The following is a 23,564-nucleotide window of genomic DNA, read 5'->3' as shown; positions in this document are numbered from 1 at the left end:
TATTTAATCCAGTGATTTATACAACTGCACTAAGAAATTGGTGTTAGATTTTTTTCCCAACATTCAACTTAAAACATTAGACATAATAAGCGGAATGGGGAGGAATCATGATTAAATGCCAAAAACGTAAACATGAGAAAGTAAACATGAAAACAAACCACTTTAAGAAATCATTTAATTACAAGAAAATTAGTCTGAAAATTGCAGACTTCTAAACAAATTGTCTATATAAAAACAACAGCTCATTTACTGTCGAGATTTTTTTATTTCTCCTTCAGATAATCCATCCATTGAACCCAGTCTTTTCCAGCAAACATTAGAATACATAGGGTCTTTTCATGTTTAACATCCTATAAAACAGAACTCGCTTTCTTCGGGGAATGGGAACAATTTTGCTACAGAGAAACTTTAAATTGCTCTCTTATGATTACTTCAATGAGCCCCTCCCCAAAGGCAGAGGAAACTCAACAACAAAGCGGCTGCTTTACCAATGGCTCCTGTCATTCACTTCATTTTACCAGCCCAAGCACACATTCTGAGAAGAGCCCCTGAAGTCCTGCAGTTTCAAATTCCTTTTGTAACTCCTCCAATGTTGAATACTCTTTGACTTCGAATGCCAGAAACCTGCATTATACAAGAGAAGCTCATGAATATGTGGAGATTTGTCAGAGGATAATTACCCATTCAGTTGCTTTTGCATCTGCAATGGTACTAAATTATACCTTTTGTGTTCCGTTGGTACTTTTGTTTCAGACAGTACACTAATCATTTTCTCTTTGCATTTCTTTCCACTTGAGTCCACATCTACTTTGGAGGTTTTCTGAAGAACCAGGTACTCCTAAAGGATAATCGGTATGTTAAGTGCAGAGCTCAGGCTGAACGGCACAGTCCTGTTCTAGAGGAGCCATACCCACAAGCATCTTGCTGCTTAAAGAGCATTCTAAGAATGGAGCAGTAAGACTTACATGGTCTTCACATAGGTGGCCAACACTGCTCCATGGAATGCAGGTGTAAAGAGCAGTAATAACGAAGTGGCTGCCTTTAAATCTGGACTGCACGGCTACCAGAGTGGGTTATTTAAACCCTCAACTGTTTAAAGCAGTCACTCAAACTAGTCATTTAAGCTCTGTGCCTTAGATAACTGACTCCACACAACTGGACTTACAACAGGGTCACCTCCTGGTGAAGCTGGGACAACAGGCACAGAGCATCTCCAGGAATGACTGCCTTTCAGAGCATGGAACACGGCATAGTAATGGCAACATTGTTATTGCCAAGCTAGCCAGAATGGGGCCATCAGGCACACACCTCCTCCTGTCCACCTATAAATGCACCTGCACATTCCTGATCCCAGCACACAATCTTATAAAAACTTTTAATAGAGAAAGTCATGTAAAATGACATTTTAGAGAAATCAAAGAAAAGATTCTCTGAACTAGTGGAACTGTAGTGGTAAGAACAAATAAATACATGTTAGTAATTCACGATTCCATCTGGATGGCAACTGGAAAGCACCGTATTTATCCTAATGTGCCCTAGTTGGTCCCAGACAACCAGAGCCTTAGGCAAATGTGAGCAAGGAACCTGGACCCATTTTCGTCATCTAGTATGTTACCCTAAAGGAGCAAAGTAGAGATATACAGATTGCCTCAAAATCTGGGGTTCCTTGGCTAGGCCCCACTGCATGCTATAGATTAAGTCTGGCTTCCTTCTCTATCTACACCAGAACCTAGCATTGACCTGGTTAAACAAATGTCAAAGGAGGTTTGTGGTATGAACCCACCTTGGAAAAACTCCGGGCTGTTATTCGGTGAAGCTCTAAGAGCACAGGCTGTTGATGCTAAATCTGTTTTAAATAAAACCTTCTGTGACTGTGCCTGGCCCATCCTATCTGGAAGTGTAACACTTACTACATGATCTGCAGTTCTTTTAAGGTTTAAAACATAATAAGCAGGTTTCCTTGTCTAGCTCCTCATAACGCAGGCTAGGGGGCTTTAGGATGACGGCCTTGAAAGCAACTGCTGAGACAAGTCAGGTGGAAAGACGTTGGTAAGGAGGTGATGAGCTGACAGTCCTAACGACCCTGCTTCTTCTGAGCCTGGCTCCCCTGTAAGGGACAAACCTTCCTTTCGGGCACTACAGAGGCAGCACTCAAGTGTCAGGATGCACTTTTAAGTGCCTGCAAGTTAGGAATTTTGCAGGCTACTCCCAAACATACTCCTTGCTGTGCTGAGCTATGGAAAAATTAATATGTGCAAGCTTTTAGTGCTCATTTATACAGTTGCAGTTTATCATTAATACAAAACAAATACATGTCATGGGACTTTTTCAAAAACTGGTGCTGGTGCTGGAGATGGCTCAGAGGTTAAGAGCACTCGGTGCTCTTTCAGAGGACCTGGGTTTGATTGATTCCCAGTACTCAATTGGCAGCTAATAGCTGCCTGCGATTCCAGTTCCAAGGGATCCTACACCCTCTTCTGGCTTCCTCTGGCACTGCACCTACATGGTGCACAGGCATAGATGCAGGCAAAACACACATACACATAAAAAAATACAAATAAATATTGTTCAAAACTACCACCTTAAGTGCCATAACATTTACAATATAATGTTTATAATCTTATACTTACTTTGCAGTTTATAGTTACTGTAGGAACTAGACATTCATCTTTACAAAGAACTGAGGGATGGCTAGAGAAATGGCTCAGTGGTTAAGAGCATGGCTGCTCTTCCAGAGGACCTGGGTTCGATTCCCAGCTCCCACATGACAGCTCACAGCCATTTGCAGCTTCAATCCTAGGGAGTCCAATACCTTCTTCTTCTGTCCTCTGTGAGCAGCAGACACACAAATGGTGTACAGACAAGCATGCAGACAAATTACCCATACACATAAATAAATAAAAATTAAAGAATTAAAAAAACACACCAAAGTACCATTTAACATGATCATAGGGTAAGCACAAACACCATGCTTCCTCTATCCCATTGGTATAAAACACACTTAAAGATACACCATGTGTAGCAGAAAGTAGGCAGATTCCTATTCTACATTAAATTTTTGAGCACCTTGATGTTGCTTCTGTCTCCTTGCAGTAAGATGAGTATTGTTTTGCCCATGAACATCAATCTTCCTGTCAGCCTTAACTCAGAAGCCCACTTCTCCACAGTTTTGACATATTTAGTCCTTGCTCTCATGTGATCTAAATGCAAAAGCGTTAGCCACAATCCGTCATCAGTTGCACTTTCTGGCCAAGTGCCCTTCTCACTGCTGCTTGCAGCCTCTGGTTGGCTGAGCACGTGTCTGAGATTCTGTTGAATCCAAAGAACCAGCTCGTGAATCATTGGTTCTGATAATAGCTTCCTGGCTTCTTCGAGTAACTTCTCCTTCACAGTAACACACTGGGCCCTGGTCAGATGTGTGGAGCTAACTGAGATGCTGGGTGGACACAAAGGGTAACCGGCTGGTAAATGGAACACCAGCTCTAAGGGCACATCCTCGCCCACCAGTCCTTCAGCTGTCGTGTGAATTCTAAAGACAGCCCCATCTGTCTCTGGAAGACATCCAAAAATAATTATTAGCTGTACATAATCCAATCTCAATGGAATACTAATCGGTTAAAAATTCTCCCTTTTAAACCTCAATTTATTTCTCATGGGAAAACTTGAAGTTATTTTCTGAAGTGACATAAAATACAAAGAAAGTTGTGATTTACAGGTCATTTCCCCAACCATAAACACATATGAACAGCACCACACAAGCCTACTTGCAATTGATACTCTATATCAATCATTTTTATTAAGTTACCAAAAGAGTAGTTTTGATTCTTTCCTTCTAGCCATATTTCACTAATAATTATGAAAATCAAGAATCAAATCTTACAGGTGTTCAATGGAGCAGTGATGTATATAGAAAATATGTAAGAAGTCCACTTGAAGTTCTTATGGGAAGTCACATAGAGTCCTGGTTTGGCACAGTTATGAGAAACTGACGGCTGGGTGCGATACTGAAAGTGACTGGCCATACTCCTATCAGCGTTCTGCGGAGGCAGCGAGATGAACCGAAACTGAGCAGACATCCATTTAGCCTCTGCTGGCTCCCCGAGAAGGCAGGAAGCACACCTAGCAGATGAGATGAAATATTCTGCTCTCTTTCTGATCTGCTCGGCTTCACCACTCTGATGTGTTCCACATCGCTTCACCCCACTTTCCAAAAAGCTGATAAAATGTCAAGCTAATTCATTCTGCAGGGGACAGAAGTGCCCAGATCAGAGAGTGGAGGAGGGAGCTGGGTCCAGATGTGTGGCTGTGAGGTGAGCCTGCCTCTCTGCCTTCTTTCCATGTGCCCTTCTTCTATTTCTCAGCACAGAAGCAGCCAGACCCCATATCTGGATGGCTGCTTCACAGCTTCAACAATGGAGACCTAAATCCATCCCCCATTTTAAACCTAACAGAACATTAAAATCGCTTCTTAGCCATCTGATACCAATGGCATAGAAAAGCCATTGTTACACAGATTCAGAGAGAGCCATACACATCTATTACAGAGGCTTTCTTTAATGGGTGTCAAGACCAGCTGCAAGAAACTACTGTTTTCAGACATCATATAGAATCACAGGCAGTAACCATTCCAAAGATGATATAATGCTGTCTTTTATGTATGTAATGTATATAGAATTTAAAAAAAAAACCTTCCAAACCTAACAGCTTATGTGTGTCTAAAACCTACCACACTCTTCAAATCTCCTTGTTCCTCTTTCCTCTAATTACTAATAATAGTAATAGGATTACTATTACTATCATTGGCATGTGTATAGGGCAAGGAAGAACCCAGGAAGTCAGTTCTGTCTCACCTCCTTGGAGGACTCTAGGATTGAATTTGGGATTGTCAGAGCCGTGTGCCAGCGCCTCTGCCCACTGAACCACCTCATCAGCTCCAAGTCTCTTCTTTCTCTCACTGAGTTCATCTTCCAAAGGTATATTTTACTGTCAAAATAGTCTCTGAAAATGTCAGTCCAGTTTATATCTTTTGCTGTGTGGGACTGTTACGCACCTGCAGACTACACAGAACCACCAGGCTGAACAGACTCGTTAGCAACCACCCAACAAGTCTGAATTCTCTCTCAAAGAGGGGCAGAATTTATAAAGATCTTCATTCATTCATCAGTCAACAAACATCCAATGGGCACACGTCCACCCCACACACTGGGCTGTTTGGAAAACAATGGGTAAGACACAGATCTGTCACAATGGCTCAGTCCAGGGTTTACAAACATGACATAAAGGGCAGACAGGGATTGTAGGGAGACACCGTAACCACTCCTCCTAAGACAGGTGAGGTGTGCCTGGCCTCACCTGACACAGCCAATGAAGACCTGCCTGACAGCAATCCCTGGACACTCCGGAAGGAAATTGGGCCATACCTTCTGGACTGCACTGGATACAACTTACTCCATTTCAACTGACACTCCGACCAGAACTTCGGGTACTGACTTCAATCAAGTTGAGGATTTCAACCTAGATCTTCAATCAAGCAAATCCCATCTAACATGGACTGGATATAATCCATTAGGGATTTTCACCATACTAACATTTTCTTCCCACAGGACCCCACGAGGCTACCCATGTCCCATTTCAGCAGGAAGTAACTTGGAGGATACTATGCCCTCTTCCCCCATTATTGTCTATTAGGGTAGTGTAAGCCTAGTTAGGGATAACTTACTATTGCTTATAGTTGGGATTGGAAGGAGGCATTCAGGCTTGGACACCACCTTTCAGATGACTTTAGGGTTTAGCTGAAACAGACATAGGATGTGCAATAGCGGATTATTGCATCTTCTTGTATTTCAACTTTATGATTGCTAATTTTGGATACTTTACACTATAAAGTTTTAATCCTCTTTTAGACTAAAAGGGAATTGTAGGGAGACACCATAACCACGCCTCCTAAGGGCTGGCTACAGGTGTGCCTGACCACACCCATGAGGTCAGGATGACTTGTGATAGGTTTTTAAGGGGCTGCAAGGCACATGGGGGCCTTTCTCTCTGTTCTGCCTGACTTGCTGTCCCTGGCACACTCTGGCTTGCATTTAGCTGGTGTTTATCTGAATAAAGATATCTTAACCTTACAGACTACGGATTGTCTCTCTTATTATAAGGGATATTCCCAGACTTCTATACTTGCAAAGTCTTCACTTAGAGATACATGAATATAGAATTTCCTTTTTCTTTTTATGTTTTTCAGGGACTTTGTTGTTTTGTTTGTTATTAAGAAAGGGTCTCTCTATGTTGTCCTGGCTAGCCTGGAGCTCATTTTGTGGACCATCCTGACTCTCAAGGGCTGGGATTAAAGGCATGAGCCACCACACCCAGTTTTAAGCATTGGTGTGAGTGTGAGTGTGTGTGTGTGTGTGTGTGTGAGAGAGAGAGAGAGAGAGAGAGAGAGAGAGAGAGAGAGAGAGAGTGTGTAAGTGTCTGTGTATATTTGTGTGTGTGCTGGAAGACAGTTACCCATGGTCTCTCAGTGTCTGTGGGGCATTGATACCTTTGTGCAAATAGCTTTGGAAGTTGGAAAGGCTCTCCTCTGGGTCAGAAAGCATGTGTTTTCTGACCAGCACAATAAAGATAGCATATTCTTTTAAGACAACAGCTGAGAAAAATTCTAGCAGCTTTCATAACATTTTAAGGTTTATATTTTTTATTAAATGTATTTACCAGATATACAGAAACATTAAATTTGTACACATTTATGTGGTATTTATCATGACATTTTGATAGCACTTAAGGTTTAAATCAAGGTAAACTTACTGACTGTGGGTTAAGTTCAGTGTCCCTCAGCTGTGACAAAGACTCATGGTGTGCAACGATGCATGTATGCCCACCTGCACACTACCTCGTGCACTACAATGTGATTGTAAAATGTGCATCTCAGGCTCATCTGTTTGCACACTTGGTCTCCGGTGGGTGGCGCTGTTTTGGAAGGCTGTGGAACTTTAGAAAGGTGGAAGAAGTGGGTCTCTGTGGCATGGGCCTTGAAGTTTCCAGTCTGGCCCCACTTCCTGTGTAGTCTGCTTCCTAAGGTGTGAGAAAGCAGCTTCAGCTCCTGCTGCCATAGTTGGGAGCCCTTCCCACTGCCACGCTTTCCCCGCCATGACGCACTGTATTTTCACTATGAGCCAAGATAATCCCTTGCTCCTGCCGTTTCCCTGTGAGGTATCTGCTCAAAGTACACCATGAGATATGGAACTAGAAGAATGTGTGCAAGCATGCTGGGTGTGCAGTGAGCAGTACTCTCTATCGCCACTTGGGGGTGCTGTCTCCTTATTGCTAAAGCCAGGGAAGTTGCCCCTGGACCAGAAACCACAATTGCTACATACTGCCTAGCAGCTCCTCAATCACTTGGCTCCATCAATCTCTCACCGTATTGCTTTCTCCTTTTCATTCTTCTGAGAAAGAACTGTCTTTCCTTACAGAAAATCCTACCACCCCCACTGTTTTATTCTAGTCATTATAAAAAGTCTTGTGCATTTCCTAACTATCTGCTTCTTTCTCTCACTTAGAAAATGTTCTAAAAAGAATTCCAAAACACAGCAAAAAAACTGATGCCAATCCCTCAACAAGCTTCAGACCCATCTCTCTAGGTCTCTCTGCCCCTGAACCACCAATCTCCTTAAAATGATAACCACCAATTCCATTTTCTCATGATCCAGCCTCCCCATGACTGCTTAAATGTCACTTCTGGTGCCATTTCTTTCAGGAGTGCCATTCTCAAACATGACCTATGACCTCTAAAATGCTATGAAGAATGGGGAGAACTTAGTAGGTCTGCACATTGCCAAGCAAGGCCTGTCTTCAGGACTGGACCATGGCTACCTATGGAGAGATAAGCCTGAGTCCTTGGAAGATTCTGCCTGAAAAGAGTGTGTTTTGTATGCTTGAGGGCTTTAGTCCCAACCAACTGATTGAGTTGTGCCTAACCGTGAGACTGTTGAGAATCATGCTGTTGTGAGGCTGAAGTCAGCCATACGAGTGTGTGTGCTTACACAAGCCCCATGGCATTGTCTCGGGCCACCTAACATCACTGTTCTCTGAAGGTTCACTCTCAAGCATTACTAATCAGCTCCTAACTGTTGTGCAGGAAAAAGTGCACATCCCCAGTTGGCAACCCTTCTCACGGACCACCGTGCACTGTGAGAATCTGGCATGCTTGTACAAGTCTACCAAGGACCACATCCCAGCATCTTGCTCATGGATTCTCCTGTACCTTTCTCTTGACTGCTTCATCTCTCCCCAGCTAGTATCTAACAAATGGAACTGCATTTAACAGACTTTCTGAGTCCTGTAATTCCTTGTAACAAATCATTGAGTTTTTCCCACCACACCTCCCCTCTACCAATGACCTTATGATGTCCATTATACTCTGAACTTATCATGGTATTTTCAGATCCAAAATTATTATACTTAAACCAAATTAATTTATTCTCTATCTTGAAGTATTCCAATTTTGTTTTTGAAGAGTAATATTGCCATCCCAAAATGTAGGGTTTAATAAGAAACAAATTTTATAGTTGTATAGGCCTTAAATCTATGCTGTTGGCTTATAACCATGGGTCACATGGGTGCAGAAGTCCTTGGATCTATGGCATGCTAAGTCACAGACCTAAGAATGTATGCACCTGTTCCCTGAACCTGTGAGTATACTCCCCTGCATGCTGCAGGGCCTTTGCAGACATGAGTAAGGGTTCTAGCCTGGGGAAATGGCCCTGAATTACTGAAAAACACCATCCTCAGTGTCCTTAAACTGGGGAGGAAGAGGGACAAAGAGGGATGGAGATTTCATCAAAGAAGAAAGAAATGGATCCACCAGGGCACGAAGCTCTGCTTCAGGGTTTGGTAATAGAGGGTGCAGCACAGGTATATAGCAATGAAGCTGAGAAAGGCAGGCAATCAGACTCCCCCAGGGGCTTGGATGGAGCAAAGAGTATCACTTGATTTTATCCAGGTGAAAACTGGCTTTGGACTTCCGACCTTCAGAACGTCAGTACATTAAAGATGTGTTGTGTTAAGCCAGCCATGTGTGAGGACAGGCTGCACAGTAGCCAAAGCAGCTACTGTGGTACTGCTATTCTGCTGCATAAAAAGCCAGCATGTTCCAGTAATGGGCAGCCCGGGGAAAGGTGTGAGAGGCCAGGCAAAGCCTTACCAAGTTTCCTTTTTTGTTCTGTTATTTTCTGGTCCCAGAGAGCAAACAGAACAGCCATGGGAGTGAAGCATCCTGGTTCTAAATTAGAAAAGCAGGGAAGGAAACCACGACTTACATACTCACAAGGAAAACTGCAATGATTCATCTCACTGGCTAGTGTCTGCCCCACATACACAGGAGCTGCGAACTAAAATGGCACTATTTGCCTAAGTAGAGGTAAGAACTGGTGAGTGACTGGCTGCTCTGCTTCTCTGATCTTTTAGCATTAACCCCTATATCTGACTCAGGTTTTTATTTATAAAGACAAATTAGAATTTGAGCTACACCTATTATTATTTTCCTAACAAAAAAGAAAACTGTTCTACTTTAAAGTTATTATCTGCTTTGGGACTAAAGTTATTGACAGTTTATCAAGAGAATATATAACAGAGATAGTTGTACATCTAATGTTCATCTCTGCCCCTGTCCCCTACTCCAGGACAGCTATATTCTCAATAAGACTACATCCTAAAGAACTCATGCTTGCCGTACCAAAGGAAATTTTTCCTAAGACTCAAGACTGTTTTTACCTAGTCCAAGCCCTCTTCAAGTTCATATCCATGTTCACTGTTTGCACAAGTCACTCTGCCTTGAAACAATATTGATTTTGTAACTACAGCCCAAACTGAAAGACACCTTCCTAGCCCAGGCACACGTATAATGCCAGAGCTGAGGAGGCTGAGGCAGGAGGACTCAGGTTTTGCAGCCAAAGTGGGCTACATAGGCAGGCTCTGTATTCAGACAGTCAAACTTAACCTTTCCTAATGACACAGGAAAACAATCACATTTCTAACACAGTGCAGATAACAGAAGTTCAAACTACAGAAACTGAGTTAGACCCTAGATCACATCCTAATTCTACTTTGAAAGTTTCTCTCTACTTTATTGCCTATAACCATGAGACATACACAGTGTCATCACAGTGATTCTGGGGAAAGTAAACCAAATGTATGAGAATGAGTTCTCATAAACATCGAGAAACCATTTACATATCATATCCAACTCACATTCTCTGTATCTGCTTTATTTTCCCCAATTTTTACATATCCTCGAAGACTGTGCTCAAAAGTGTCCCACACACTCTTCCTGCTTCAAGAGACCGGACTCCCGTTCCACGCCACAAAAACACACACATACATGCTTGTTTTATGCTCTAGCTAGATTTTCACATGGCTTAAATGTCCTTACAGAAGGAAACAAAACTAAAAAGAATGGACGGTAAAGGTGGCAATCCCATCCTTTAGCAACGAAGGTCAAGGCTATGTGGGTTTTAGAGAGGTGAGTTGAGCCCTGACAATCAGCAGACGACAACGAGTCATTGTGTAACTGTAATGATTTTACAAGAAGGTGAAATCCAATCTGAACATCGTGTTAAGGAAAAAACCCACTCGGAAGCTACTGCAAGCCCATTATGAGATGCTGGGTTCCTAGTTCTCTCATTTTGCAACTTTTAAGTCTGTGAGGTTGTTTCTAAGTGGCAACTCTATTAACAATGAGCACTCATAACAGCAATGTGTTCTCCATGACTTCCCCAGGAAAACAGACAATTCCAGTTTCACCTGTCTCTTAGGGTTTCTGTTGCTGTGGAGAGACACCATGACCATGGCAACTCTACAAAGGAAACATTTCATTGTGGTGGCTCACTGACAGTTCAGAGGGCCAGTCCATTATCACCGTGGCAGGACATGGCGGCATGCACACAGACATGATGCTGGAGAGGTAGCTGCTACATGTTGATATGCAGGCAAGCAGGAAGTAGACTGTCTCACTGGATGTGGCTTCAACATACATATGAGACCTCAAAGCCCGCCTCCTTAGTGACACACTTCCTCCAACAAGACCACACCTACTCAAACAAGGCCACACCTCCTAATAGTGCCACTCCCTTTGAGGGCCATTTTCTTTCAAATACACACACACACACACACACACACACACACACACACACACAAACACACACACACATATATGAAGGGAATGTGAACTGCCACCGCCACCATTGAATTGTTCTGAATATAAGCTGGATCCCACCCATACCTTTGTTCTGGATGCTCAACTGTTCTTTTTCAATACATAGACTTTTTGCTGATAACTTTTCCTGCACCAGTCCCATCACTACAGAGGAACATGACACAGTGCCAAGCCCCACCCTGAGGAGTTCGTTGGTTATTTAACCATTCTGATCATCGGTGACTTTTCAATGCAAACTGAAGCCAGAAAAAACTCTCATCAAATAAGACTCCTGTAAAGATCAGGCAGCTGTCAGGTGACCACATAGACCTTGGTACCTGGGCTGACACTTGGGATGGAGAGGAACAGAACATCCCTGATTTGACCCCTCCTCACTCCTTTCCCACAGCTAGAAATACGGTGTTTACATGAGTTGTACCCCCAAGAGATTGTTGCACACAGTGCCTCTTCCTGCGGATTTACTCCAACATCTGAGTGGCTAGAATGTAAACAGATTCCCTCAAATTCTTAACATAAATTAATCCCCACTAATCTCCTTTACAATTCAAGACCTTAAGAGCTGGCCTTCCTGGATGGTCTTACAGAGAAATGCAGGCTCTCTGCAATATTCTTCTAATCCCACTGAAAACAGGAGAAACTAATTTGGCAGAGGTCAAGAAAGAAATGATGGGGTACAAAGTTACACCCTCAAACCCAAACTGAGGGTGTGAGTGGTAACAATACAACCTGCTACATTTTGTCTGCTCTGATAAAGCCCCTACCTTACTCACGGTTCCCAGCTATGAGTATCAAACATCCCCACTTCAATGGTGGAATTGTTTTAATCTCCACTGAACCTTCTAGTAACAAAATGTCCTAAGTTGTTACACTGGATTCTTTTATAATTCAACTACTTATTGATGCCAGAACACTGAATTAAATTAGTTAGGAGGCATGGCTTGAAAGCCTTGCTCAATTTAACAGCAGATAATGGGCTAGTGTTCTCAATATTAAGAAACAACCCTCTTTCTCTCAGGACTTACTTTTTGGGGGGTTTTCTCTGACCTAGCAGCAGTGTTTAATAGTTAACCATGAACTCAAAATGCAAACCACCACCATTTTTTTAAGATGTCTTGGGACATCACATGTTCACTTCTCCCAGATATTTGCAAGTGAGTCATGATACAATAACTCAAAGCAAAGACACTAGTGTCTTTAAATACCTGCCTCAGGCAGAAGCAGCTGTCAATAAAGAACTGTGGAGACAGAGGAGATGTTAACTAATTAGGACTGCTACCCAATCAAAGGAAGGTAGCAAATCCCTATGATAAAGCCTTTCATAGGGGTTTTAAGGAAGTTTCAAAGAGGCATAAGACAGGTCTAGGCACTAAAGAAGAAAGCAGGTCCATTTTTCCAGAAGGTTCATAGTACCTGAACCATCACAGAGCATCAAGAATGTCTGTAGATGGGTGTGTGCAAGGAGTAAAAGAAACTGTGCTGACTCCCAGGGAGTCAATAACTTACCATATGGAAACCCAAGGCCCTCTTAATCATAGATACTGCTTCCTTAGTTCTATCACATTTCACACTATCGTCTCAGAGGTTAACCCATGTATGGTCAGAAAGGCAATTTCAATAGTAGTTACATTGGAATAGTAGAATAGCTCCTATTGTCCTCAAAAACGTACATGACACTTTTGACAGCTGAAGGGAAAGTGAGGATCATCTTCATCAACACACTTTCCCAAAGGGGAAATGCGGGGCCGGGGAAGATGGCTAAGAGCCCTGCTGTTCTTCCAGAGGCCCGGGGTTCAGTTCCCAGCACCCATATGGCACAGCTCACAACCCTCTGTAGCTTCCATCTCCTGAACACCCTCTCAGGCCTCCTTGTACACACGGTACACGTATATAGGCAGGGAAAATATCCATATGCACACACAACATGTTTTTTATGTACAAGTGGGCGGGGGGGGGGGTTCCTTAATGGAACCCAAGTCAAGAACGAAGTAAGCCTTCGCTATTTTTTTTAATAAATAAAAAGCTTTCCATAAGCTCTCAGAGAAGAGGCAGGTATCATGCCTATGTTAGAAGGGAAGATGTCCATAAATGTGAGCTGCATGGTTAACGAGCCCAGCAAGAGTCTGGGACTTGGCTGCCCCCTTTGAGCAGCCTGGGAAGGGTAAAAAGAAAAACTTTTTAAAATCAAAAAACAAAAATTTAAGGCAATCAACTCTGGAGAATCCAAACATTTGCCCACTCCCAACAACTGTTTGCTGCCTGCCTTCCTCGTGGCTGGCACTGTTCTCCCGTCCCAGACAACCAAAAACAGCGAAGTGCTGTCAAGGACAAGGGCTTATAGGAGGCGATGAAGATTTGCGGGGAGCCGGACTTCCATGAAGAGGGCGGTGTAGTTGTGGGGAGAGCCCAGAGGAAGCGGAGGGCAAGTCCAGGGGAAGGCAGTGCGAGCGCAGGCCGCGCTCTCCACTCCTGCTCGCCTCCTACGCCTGCCCTCGGCCACGTGACTCCCGGGCCCCGGCTCCCCGCTGTGGCCGCGGGGTGGGAGGCAGGATATTCACCTGAACAGCTCAACATCTCCCACTCGTGAGGCCCGCAGAAAATCGCGGCCAGCGCCGAGAGCTCCTGCCGCACCGCCTCCGCCATATTCGCGTGGCCAGGATCTGAAGCCACTTCCTCCGCCACCCGGTGCAGAGCGCGCCCACGGCCACAAGGGGGCGCCCCGGCCTCACAGCAGGGCTGGCTGCGGATTGGGTGGGGCGGGGCGGGGTGGGAGGTGGGCGTGTCTGTGGGCGGGGAGAATGCCTGGAAGCTCCTCCCAGGTCCTTCTACTTATTAAAGCTCCTTCGCTCCAGTTTTTGTCCCTGAGGACCACGCAGCCCCCCTGCTGCTTTCCAGAGCTGACGGGGAACTGTAGAGTCCCAAGTTCTCTACTAGAACACCCACTCTGCCACCCCACCATGCTTCACCTATCTTAGACTGGAGGCCGGGAGAGTAAAAGAAACCTAAGCAAACAAGAAAGGCCAACCAAGGTGAGCCCTTGTCGGGGCTTTTGAACTTTGTGTCCGAGATCTCACAGTGAGCAAAACACAAACTCTCCACCCTCCTGTTGCTGTTACTGACCCTCAAGGTCAGGGAGGTCCGGAAAAGACATTGGGAATGACCTCCAAGGTGCTGACCTGGTCACTGACCCTGGGATTACAGACAAGGTCAAAGGTACAGAAAGATGCAGAAATTGGGGGCTGAGACCTCTATGCCAAAAGGGAGAGTGAGGACTGAGATTCTTAGCTATCATGGGGTGGTCTAAGGCCATAAACTCTAGCTTTTCAGTAGTTCGCTTCGGTTCTGTTTGGGTGATATTCGATGCATACAACATAATGTGTCTATGACCGTTGTGACTCCTGAAGTTTCAGGGTGAGCCACCATCTTTGAATGTTGACCTAGACGTCAAAACATGAGCAATAACGATAGAATAGCAATCTGTAACCCATCCTGTTTCCACTTTGATTTTAGTGAACAAAATTAATGACATGAGGTGAGTGGTTCTGGCTGTGTGTTTGACTTGTCTTTGTATTTTCGAATAAGAAATTTTAAATTCTGCAGGTGCAAGCTGCTTGCTCGATCAGGAGGTCCCACACCTTTGCTTTGTATCAGATATAACCTTCTGTGAGTGCACCAAAGAATTTAAGTGGGTCCATGGTGGGTTCTTGTCACTGACTTCTGCAAAAAGTCTGAATAATTGCACCTGACCCATGTTACTACCGCCATCATCATTTCTGTTGCTAAAAAGGGGAATTTGAAAAGGGAAGAGAGATTGGCTTCCAAGTAGAAAAAGGAAATCTGACGAGATAGACAAGAAAAGCTTTCCCTGGGGACACCCTAAGATTTCAGTGACCCCAGGCAATTAGGAGCCATGCTGTGCACATAATTAGAAAGATAAAAGTTTATTTAAACACATAATTATCTACAATGTGGCCAATTTGTATTAGAAGGAAGAAAAAAATAATTCCTTTGAGTTACTTCCAAAATAGCAGTTCAAGCAAGTTCAGCGAGTTCATAATTAACTGCTAGAGAGATTTGGGGAACAGAATACATTTTTAATTTACAATATCTCTCAGTTATTCAATTTTAGTTTGAAGTCAAATGTTCTATGAAAAGTGATGGGAAAATATTAATTTGGTTATTTGTCATATTTGTTAAGATGGTTCACACAAAAATTGAATAGCCCTCATCCTGTTTTTAATTTTTCAGATTCGATGTGTGATACGAATGGAATAACATGAACAGCGTGGTTCCAGTTGTCATCAGTCTTAGGAGGCGATCGCCAGAGCTGTCAGCAAGGGGTCCGTGGGAACTGATGGAGAAGCTCAGCCATCTATTATCACACTTAAAATTTTCTGGTCAGTGGGTTTCTGCTTTGCTTTCCTTCCTCCATTGGTTCCTTAACCTGCTTTTCATACTTCATTTAGCATGTTTAAATAAAAAGTCGATGTGAATGTCTTTTGAATTGACACTATCCTGAGCCACTGAAGTCCCATGAATATGTTTCTTGCACTCTGACATTTCGAAGCAATCATCACACAGACAGTGTAATGTCAGCTTGATATTTCTCACACTAAGAAAATAGCAGGTACATGTCAGTTCTCTGAATCCACGGCACGGTAATCATTTTTCTTGTAATAAATTCTCTTCCAGTCACAGGCTACTGAAATTCTAAATATTTAAATGTGAAGTGGGTATCTAAAGTGTGAGTGTTATCCACTGCTATCCCCACCTCCCACAAATACGCACACCAGTGTGTGATTTGCTAAAACAATATTATCTTTCCAGGCACTTGTCCTAAAGAGTGGGTTCCCCAAGACTAGAATGGGAAAGGGCTTGAACTCTTTCACCTCCAGTTAAAACCTCTAATCCAGGAAGTCAATGTAAACAGGTAGTTCTTTTAATTTCCCCAGACCAGCTCTACTGACTGTCTCAAGGGTGATATGTAAACAGAAACACTTCAGTCTAAAACCATAAGTCAAAACCCAGTTGGCCAAACAAATAACAATACACAAGCTGAGGACTATTAGGATAGGCGAAATATTAGGATCCAGGAAAAAGCTGAGTGGGTTTAGTAAGAAAAATTATGATCTGAGAACATCAAAAATACTTTCAAAATCCCCAGGCTGAAGATGTAGCTCGGGGGTGGACACTTTCCGTGGGCTACCCAAGGTCCAGAGTTCCATCCCCAGCCCCTAAAGTTAAAAAGCACCAGCTTCCTAAGTCAATCTAACCAGAAGATTCAAGCAACGGTGTCTGCCTAAAGAGTTCCCAGGTTTACTCTTTTCTCTAAATGTTCATGGATTCTCTGTGACTTGACCTGGCTCTATAAGCTGGTTGTTGGGATACAGGATGAAGCAAGAGGCCCTGGCTTTCACAGCCTCCAGTCTTCCATCTAGATAAGTAAACGCAATCTGCAAGCAGTCACACAAACTCTTTCACCGTGTTAAGGGTACAAGAATTGCCACATTTTGTTAGCCAGAGTGAAGTTCAACGTCCGACACGGTTGAAAGCAGTGGGAATGAGCAAACCACGCTACCGCCCACAACTTGCTGAGGGGGATAATTTTGTAATGTTCAGGAAAGTTAAAAGCTTCCAGAAGTGCACAAATGGGTGCTGTTAATTGGCCATCGATCTTTCTGTTCTGCTAAAGGGCCAAAGTTGCAAGATTATCTCTCCCCATGAGGTCAAAATAGAAATAACTAAATTCTCTGAGAATCTGACCCAGATTTCTGTTTCAGGGAAAGATATGCCGGCACCATGTCCAGATAGTCCGTATTCACTCCGGCATTGCATTGCTGCCTGCCTGTCCTTGGCTCCTAAGTACAAATGGTATCAGAACAGTTCCAGCTTGCTTTGTGGGAAACTGTACCCAGGGGCGAGGCCCATGGACAATTCAATGCTTATCAGGGTTATCCAAAATAACTCATTGTTATTATCGGGGTTTTAAGGTTTCTCTCATTAAAATAACACCCAATACTTAATTTTGGTTGCTACTGCAAATATAACCTTTTTATTAATTAAATTTTGCCACAGCATAGGACTAGGATAGCCAGTTTTATTATCTGAGGTGAAGATTGAGGGTTGTGTGGCATTTTAAAAATCCTTTTCAGAAAGGAACTATAAATGCTGCTGTTTGGGCAAGATGGTGATTGAAAATGGAAGGAGGTGGAGGCAGGCACCAGAGCAGAGTGGCAAAACTAGGGCCTGGGTTTCTTAAAAGCAAACAAATAGAAACACATAGAAGAAGGAAAGAAATATAAAGAGAAAGGAAAAGAGGAAAGAGGGAGGGGGAAGAGAAGGGGAAATAGTGAGAAGAAAGCCCACAAGGTAGAGAAGAAATAAAGAAAGTGGATTCACCTTAAACACTGACAGTCTGACATTTTACTCAATAATAGTATGGGAGCTATGGGTGGGGCTGTGTGATGGACAAGTAAGGAGGCCAACTCTCCAGCCCCAGAGTTCAAATTTCTTAAATTTGGAATTCAATAAATATTTGTTGATACAAATGAACAAATAATTAGTTGTTTATAAAATTGCTTTCTTGTTAGAGTTTTTGAGTACCTAGTATATGCTTGCCACTTAATGAGGTTTCAGACAATCCATGGGTATATGAAACACAGTCCTCCCTGTCCCCCAGGAGGTGGGCATTTAATCTATTTGGGGCATCACCCCTTCCTGTAATGAAATGACAAAAGAAAGCCCTGCTAGATGTGTGGAGGTCCATGGAGAGGACCTAGGAAACCTGTCTTGGCTATTGTGATAAAGGCTTTTCCATGACCCAGAAAGAAGAAGGGGAGAGACAGAGTGAGAAGTTTTGTATGTGTCTGCCAAAATTTTTATCACCAATTTAATGATGTTGGGAGGTGGTTGTTAGACCTCAGCCATCATTCTTCAATAAGCCTGTGTCAAGCAGCTTCTGCTATGCTAATGTTGCACTGGGTTCTGAGGAAGCTATAGTTATGACACAGGCTTTCTTGGGGATCGGTGACTGTAGTGCAGCATGAGAGATGGGCTTGGAAGATAACACATTTGATCACCAGCAGAAAACCACAGAGCAGAAGAGCCTTCCTGCCTGCCTCTTGACAATTTCCCAGGGACCATGCATTTCCCAGAAAAGGAACAAAGATGCATTGTTTTCTTAGTGTTTTTGCCACAATCTGGATCCAAATAATAGTTCTTTTGTGGGAGTGTTTCTGTATTGCCCTGCTGGTTTGTAATTTTGTAATGTTGTTCAGTTTTTAGTGGGAAGAAGTCAAGAAAAAAAATGAAAATCTCTCTTCTTACACTCTCATCACCGAGTAACACCCATTTCAGCTCTCCCTCTCCCTCCCTCTCTCCCTCTCCTCCCCCTCTCCCCCTTCTTCTCCCTCCCTCTCTCCCTCTCCTCTGATGATACATACTTTTCTTAATTCGAACCAGGTAGATGGCTAGGCAGGTGAACACATTTTCTGCACAAACTTAGTGACCTGAGTTTAATCCTGGATCCCTTGGAGGTCTGACTACCAGTAGCTGTGCTGACCTCCACACATGCATGCATAGTAATAATAAATTATCTTTAGGAATAAAATTCTGGGCTAGGGGTTGGCTCAGGGTGGAGGTGACTCAGACCACAAAGTAGCTAATATACAAGCTCGAGGACCTGAATTCAATTCCCAGTTCCATGGAGAATGCCAATATTGTGGCATGCACCTGCAATCCCAGCACTGGGTGAGGGTGGGGTGATATAAAGACAGTAGGTTCTCTGGGCTCACTGACTGGACAGTCTACCTAAATTGGTGAGTGCCAGGGTCATTGAAAGACACTGTCTCAAATAAATAAATAAATAAATAAAGTGGTGAGCAGTTGAAGAAGAGACTTGATTTTGATCTCCAGCCTCCACCTCATGGACACACACATACAGAGAAGTGTGAGACAGAGGCTTGGTCTACTGTTCAGCTAAAACCCCGCTTTATTTATGTGATTCTCCTTGCCCTTGAGTTATTGATGAGCCATGAATTTCTTCATGGATTATGTCAGACTTTCATACCTCCACATGAAGCACCCAGCTTTGAGGGTTGTATTAGCATCCTTTTTACCCATTCTGTCTTCTCCTAAGATGCTTCACCACCTTTCTGCCTAAAGGATGACCCCAGCTAAGACTCCTAGCAGTAGTGGAGAGGGAGCCGGAACTGGCCTCCTCCTGTAATCAGATTGGTGACTACCCTAATTGTCATCATACAGCCTTCATCCGGTAACTGATGGAAGCAGATGCAGAGATCCACAGCCAAGCACCAGACTGAACTCCAGGAATCCAGTCAAAGAGAGGGAGGAGAGATTATGAGCAAGGTGGGGTCAAGATCATGATGGAGAAATCCACAGAGACAGCTGACCTCTGCTTGTGGAAGCTCATGGACTCTGGACGGATAGCTAGGGGGCCGGCATGGGGCTAACCTAGGCCCTCGGCATCTAGGTGACAGTTGTGTAGCTTGGTCTTTTGTGGGACCAGGACCCATACCTGACACATGAGCTAGCTCTTTGGAACCTAATCCCTATGGTGGGAAACCTAGGCCAGCCTTGATGCAAAGGGGAGGAGCTTGGTCCTGCCTCAGCTTGATATACCATGCTTTACTGACGCCCATGGGAGGCCTTCCCCCTTCTGAAGGGAGACAGGGAGTAGGTGGATGGGGGCGGGGAGAAGGGAAGTAGGAGGAGGGAATGGGAGGAGTAGGGGAGGGAAACTGGTTGGTATGTAAAGTAAAATTTAAAAATAAAATACTAAATGAATGGTGAACAGAATTAAAAAAAAAAAAAGAATCCTAATTCATTCTTTACTGGGTGTTTGCCTGCGAGCGAGGCTGAGCACTACATCACGCCTTGTGCCCACGGAGGCCAGACAGTGTGTTGGGCCACCTAGAGCTGGCATTACAGATGGATTTGAGTCACCAAGTGGGTGCTAGGAATTGAACTCAGATCCTCTGGAAAAGCAGCCAGTGTGAACCTTAGCCATTGAACCATGTGTCTATCCTGCACCTCATTCATTCATTCTTTTTTTGGTTTTGCTTTTCAATTTTTTGATAGTCAGTCTTGACTGACCTGAAACTCACTATGTAGACCAGGTTGGCCTAGAGTTAACAGAGATCCTCCTGCCTCTGCTACCTGAGTGCTGGGATTTAGAGGTGTTCACCACCATACCTGGCTTCCCTGTTTAATTTTTTAATTAAATATTAAAATCTAAGTTATTTCTATAACTTTAAATTTTTATATTTTTTAATACTTAAAGACATATTTGTTTCATTTTATGTGTATGAGTGTTTAGCCTATGTGTGTAAGTGTACCACTTCCATGCCTGATATCTGAGAAGACGAGAAGATGGTGTCAGATCCCCTGGGATTGGAGTTACACATGGTTATGAGCTGTCATGTGGGTGCTAGGAATCGAACCTTGGTCCTCTGCAAAAGCAAGAAGTGCTCTTAATCACTGGGTCAACTCTCCAGTCCCCACCCATTCATTCTTGAGGCTGAACCCATACTCCCTCTGACTCTGAGTTTAGGAGCCCTCCTCCATCTCTCCATCACCTTGTGTTTCTAACTTGCCAGACCACACTGTAGTTGCTCATGTGTCTTTAACCACAACAGAGAGATTCCATGAGACACAGGAGTATTTCTATGGCATCTTCAGCTGCACCTCCAACTCTTAACACAGTTCCTAGCATATAAAAGGCTTCCAGTTGTAAATAAAAGGCTTTCAATTGTAAACTGAACCAAGAATGAATGAATGATGGGAACTGGGGAGATGGCACAAACAAGAAAGTGTGTGTAGCACTCATGTAAAAAGCTGGACACGGTGATAGCACCCAACTATAATCCCAGCTCTGGGGACACATAAACAAGAGGGTTTCTGGAGTGTACTGGACAGCCAGTCTAAATAAATCAGCAAGTTCTGGATTTGGTGAGAGACCCTGACTCAAAAAATAAAAGATACTAATAAATAAATAAATAAATAAATAAATAAATAAATAAATAAATAAATAAGTGAAGGAAGGAAGGAAGAGATTATACCTGAAGAAGATACCTGATGTCAGCTTCTGACCTCCACATGCACATTCACACACACACACACACACACACACACACACACACACACACACACGCTTGCATGCATTCACACACATGACTGAATGAGTGCTTTAATACACTGTATAAACAAACAGGTTAGGGTTCCTGCTCTTACCACCTGCGGTCTGATTTCTACTCTGTTTCCTTATCTCTTGAACATGTTGACATACTGACACACAGCAATGTCACAGCAGATCGCTACCCAAGTCTTCACTTGATTCACCTTTGGAGTAATGAAGGACGTAGGAATGGTGAAAGGATGTGATGGTTTTTCTCCACGCTAAGCTTCACAGCAATATACAGGACAGATGAGAAGACCAGACTTCTCATACTTCACTTTGAATAGTTGGCACAGTTGCCATGAAACTCTCCATATGTATATGCAAGCATGACTTTAATGTCATTAGAACCTATTCATAATATAGAATTTGGGCATTCTTGGACCTAGACTAGAAGTCACTTCCTGGGTGAATCTATGTATGTTATTTACATAAGAAATTGTATGGCACCTGACCCAGGCTAGAATTATGAAATATTTTCACCTAAATGTGTGGCTAAGGTGTCATGTCTTATTGCTATACTAGTTAATGTTAATCATTATTAAAATAGTTAAGTCCCTAGGCATGGTGGGAAACACAGTTGATTCCAGAATTTGGAAGGCAAAGGCAAGTGGTCTCTGTGAGTTTGAGGCCAGCATGGTCTACATAGCAGACTCCAGGGTCACATAGTAATACTGTCTCAAAAAAAACAAACAATGAAGTAGTTAAGCCACTTTAAAATACTTCTTCATGTAAAACAATGCAAACATAGCTTTTGAAATTAAGACACTCGGGGCTGTAGAGATGGCTTGGAAGTTAAGAGCACTAGCTGCTCTTCCAGAGGTCCTGAGTTCAATTCCCAGCAACCACATGGTGGCTCACAACCATCTATAATGAGATCTGGTACCCTCTTCTTGTAGACAGGCAGAACACTGTATGCATAATATGTATGCATAATAAATAAATCTTAAGAAAAAATTAAGACACTCCTAGATCTTTTATTGTGTAACTCATGGTCACTTAAGCTCATTAGATAGATAGATAGATAGATAGATAGATAGATAGATAGATAGATAGATATAGATATATAGATATATAGATATTATGATATAATGTCTGGATTGAATTGTTTGTAAAAGTTGATGTTACAACTCACCCCCCAGGACAAAACCATAGCACAGGGATTATCACTGAAGAAAGAAAATGGCTACCAAGTTCTGGAATAGGGTGCTGGTGATCTGCACACATATGCATACATCATACATAGGCACATGCATGCACGTGCTCATGCGTGCACACTCATGCACACACACAAAGGACTTCAGGAATGGTTCAGTGAATCAACGCCTTTGCCCTAGAATATTTGAGTATTTGACTTTGTGGCTGAAATCAGATCTTCAAGCACAGCATGGATAGAGAAGCGACAATGTTCTTGTTTTGTTCTGTTTTATGGACTATTGATTTCCACTTTTAATACTGAAATAAAGTATAGATTTCTTTTTCCCAAAAAATAAGGATCTAAAAACCTCACATGAATAAAAGATTCGCAATTATATACAAAAATCTGGCACTCATCTCAACCAATCAATATAATTTTACAAATCAAAAATTAAACTCTTCATTCAAAAATCTAGACCTGTAGAAAAGAAATATGAAATGTAACTGAAAACTTACTAAATTATTTTTTCTGCCAAAAAGTACTGAGTATTTTCCCCCAACAAAAATGAAGTTAATCCAACAAACTGCCTTCAAGTTATAACATATTGTCAGGTCCAAAGGAAACTCTACTCGTCCCAATTCTAGGACCCTTTCCCCTCTACCAAAGGAGCAATTTCTCCACCACCAGGAGAGACAAAGGGCTATCTATGGTGCCTATTGACATTCCAAAACACATGCTGGCCTCCAGGCTCAGTCAGTACCTGTGGCTCCTCTCAGCTCTGCTCTCCCACACCCTGACCTACCCTAAACTTCTCCAGCTCATGGCCTTCCCTTCCCCAGCTTCTCATTCCTATATAAACTTCCTTCCTAAGCTAGCTTGATTCTCCCTTTTTTTTTTTTTTAATCTTTCTTGGTCCCCTGTCTCTTGTTGCTCTTTCTTGGTCTCCTTCACCCTCACTCTGTCTTCCTCTCTTGCTCTCTCCTCTCTCAAGCTCTGGACCAGTCTGCTGGCCATGTTACATCTAC

The 23,564-nt window shown here is 43.1% G+C and overlaps 1 protein-coding gene and 1 long non-coding RNA gene across 3 annotated transcripts; one reads left to right on the top strand and one right to left on the bottom strand.

The window, feature by feature from the left end:
• Positions 1 to 245: 245 nt before the first annotated feature.
• On the bottom strand, positions 246 to 13,904 carry Rwdd3 (RWD domain containing 3). Of its 2 annotated transcripts, XM_027395611.2 has the most exons (4): positions 13,765 to 13,891; positions 3,067 to 3,551; positions 723 to 838; positions 246 to 624 (listed from the first exon to the last, which is right to left on the bottom strand). In XM_027395611.2, the coding sequence occupies exons 1-4, from the start codon at positions 13,847 to 13,849 to the stop codon at positions 510 to 512; spliced, it is 801 nt and encodes a 266-aa protein (XP_027251412.1). In that variant the 5' UTR covers positions 13,850 to 13,891; the 3' UTR covers positions 246 to 509. The 2 variants fall into 2 exon arrangements, with proteins under 2 accessions (XP_027251412.1, XP_027251413.1); XM_027395612.2 differs by lacking the exon at positions 246 to 624 and having other exon boundaries at positions 762 to 838; positions 3,114 to 3,551; positions 13,765 to 13,904.
• A 126-nt stretch (positions 13,905 to 14,030) lies between these two features.
• Positions 14,031 to 19,519, top strand: LOC113833479. The gene is made up of 3 exons (XR_003481174.2): positions 14,031 to 14,235; positions 15,455 to 15,603; positions 19,469 to 19,519. It is a non-coding gene; the product is annotated as an uncharacterized LOC113833479 (long non-coding RNA).
• The last annotated feature ends 4,045 nt before the right edge of the window (positions 19,520 to 23,564 follow it).

This window comes from Cricetulus griseus (genome assembly GCF_003668045.3).
Source record: "Cricetulus griseus strain 17A/GY chromosome 1 unlocalized genomic scaffold, alternate assembly CriGri-PICRH-1.0 chr1_0, whole genome shotgun sequence".
In the NCBI taxonomy this organism is placed as follows: Eukaryota; Metazoa; Chordata; class Mammalia; order Rodentia; family Cricetidae; genus Cricetulus; species Cricetulus griseus.
Note: the sequence above shows the minus strand (reverse complement) of the source record. Positions and strands in the feature narration are given on the sequence as shown.

What these genes read in the sequence shown, in the direction of transcription:
- Rwdd3 (XM_027395611.2), bottom strand. Translation starts at nt 13,849, where the DNA reads ATGGCGGAGGCGGTGCGGCAGGAGCTCTCGGCGCTGGCCGCGATTTTC. An exon ending in GGAGATGTTGAGCTGTTCAG is followed by an intron (nt 3,552 to 13,764) that starts GTGAATATCCTG and finishes GATGTCTTCCAG; the next exon opens with AGACAGATGGGGCTGTCTTT. An exon ending in GTACCAACGGAACACAAAAG is followed by an intron (nt 625 to 722) that starts GTATAATTTAGT and finishes TGTATAATGCAG; the next exon opens with GTTTCTGGCATTCGAAGTCA.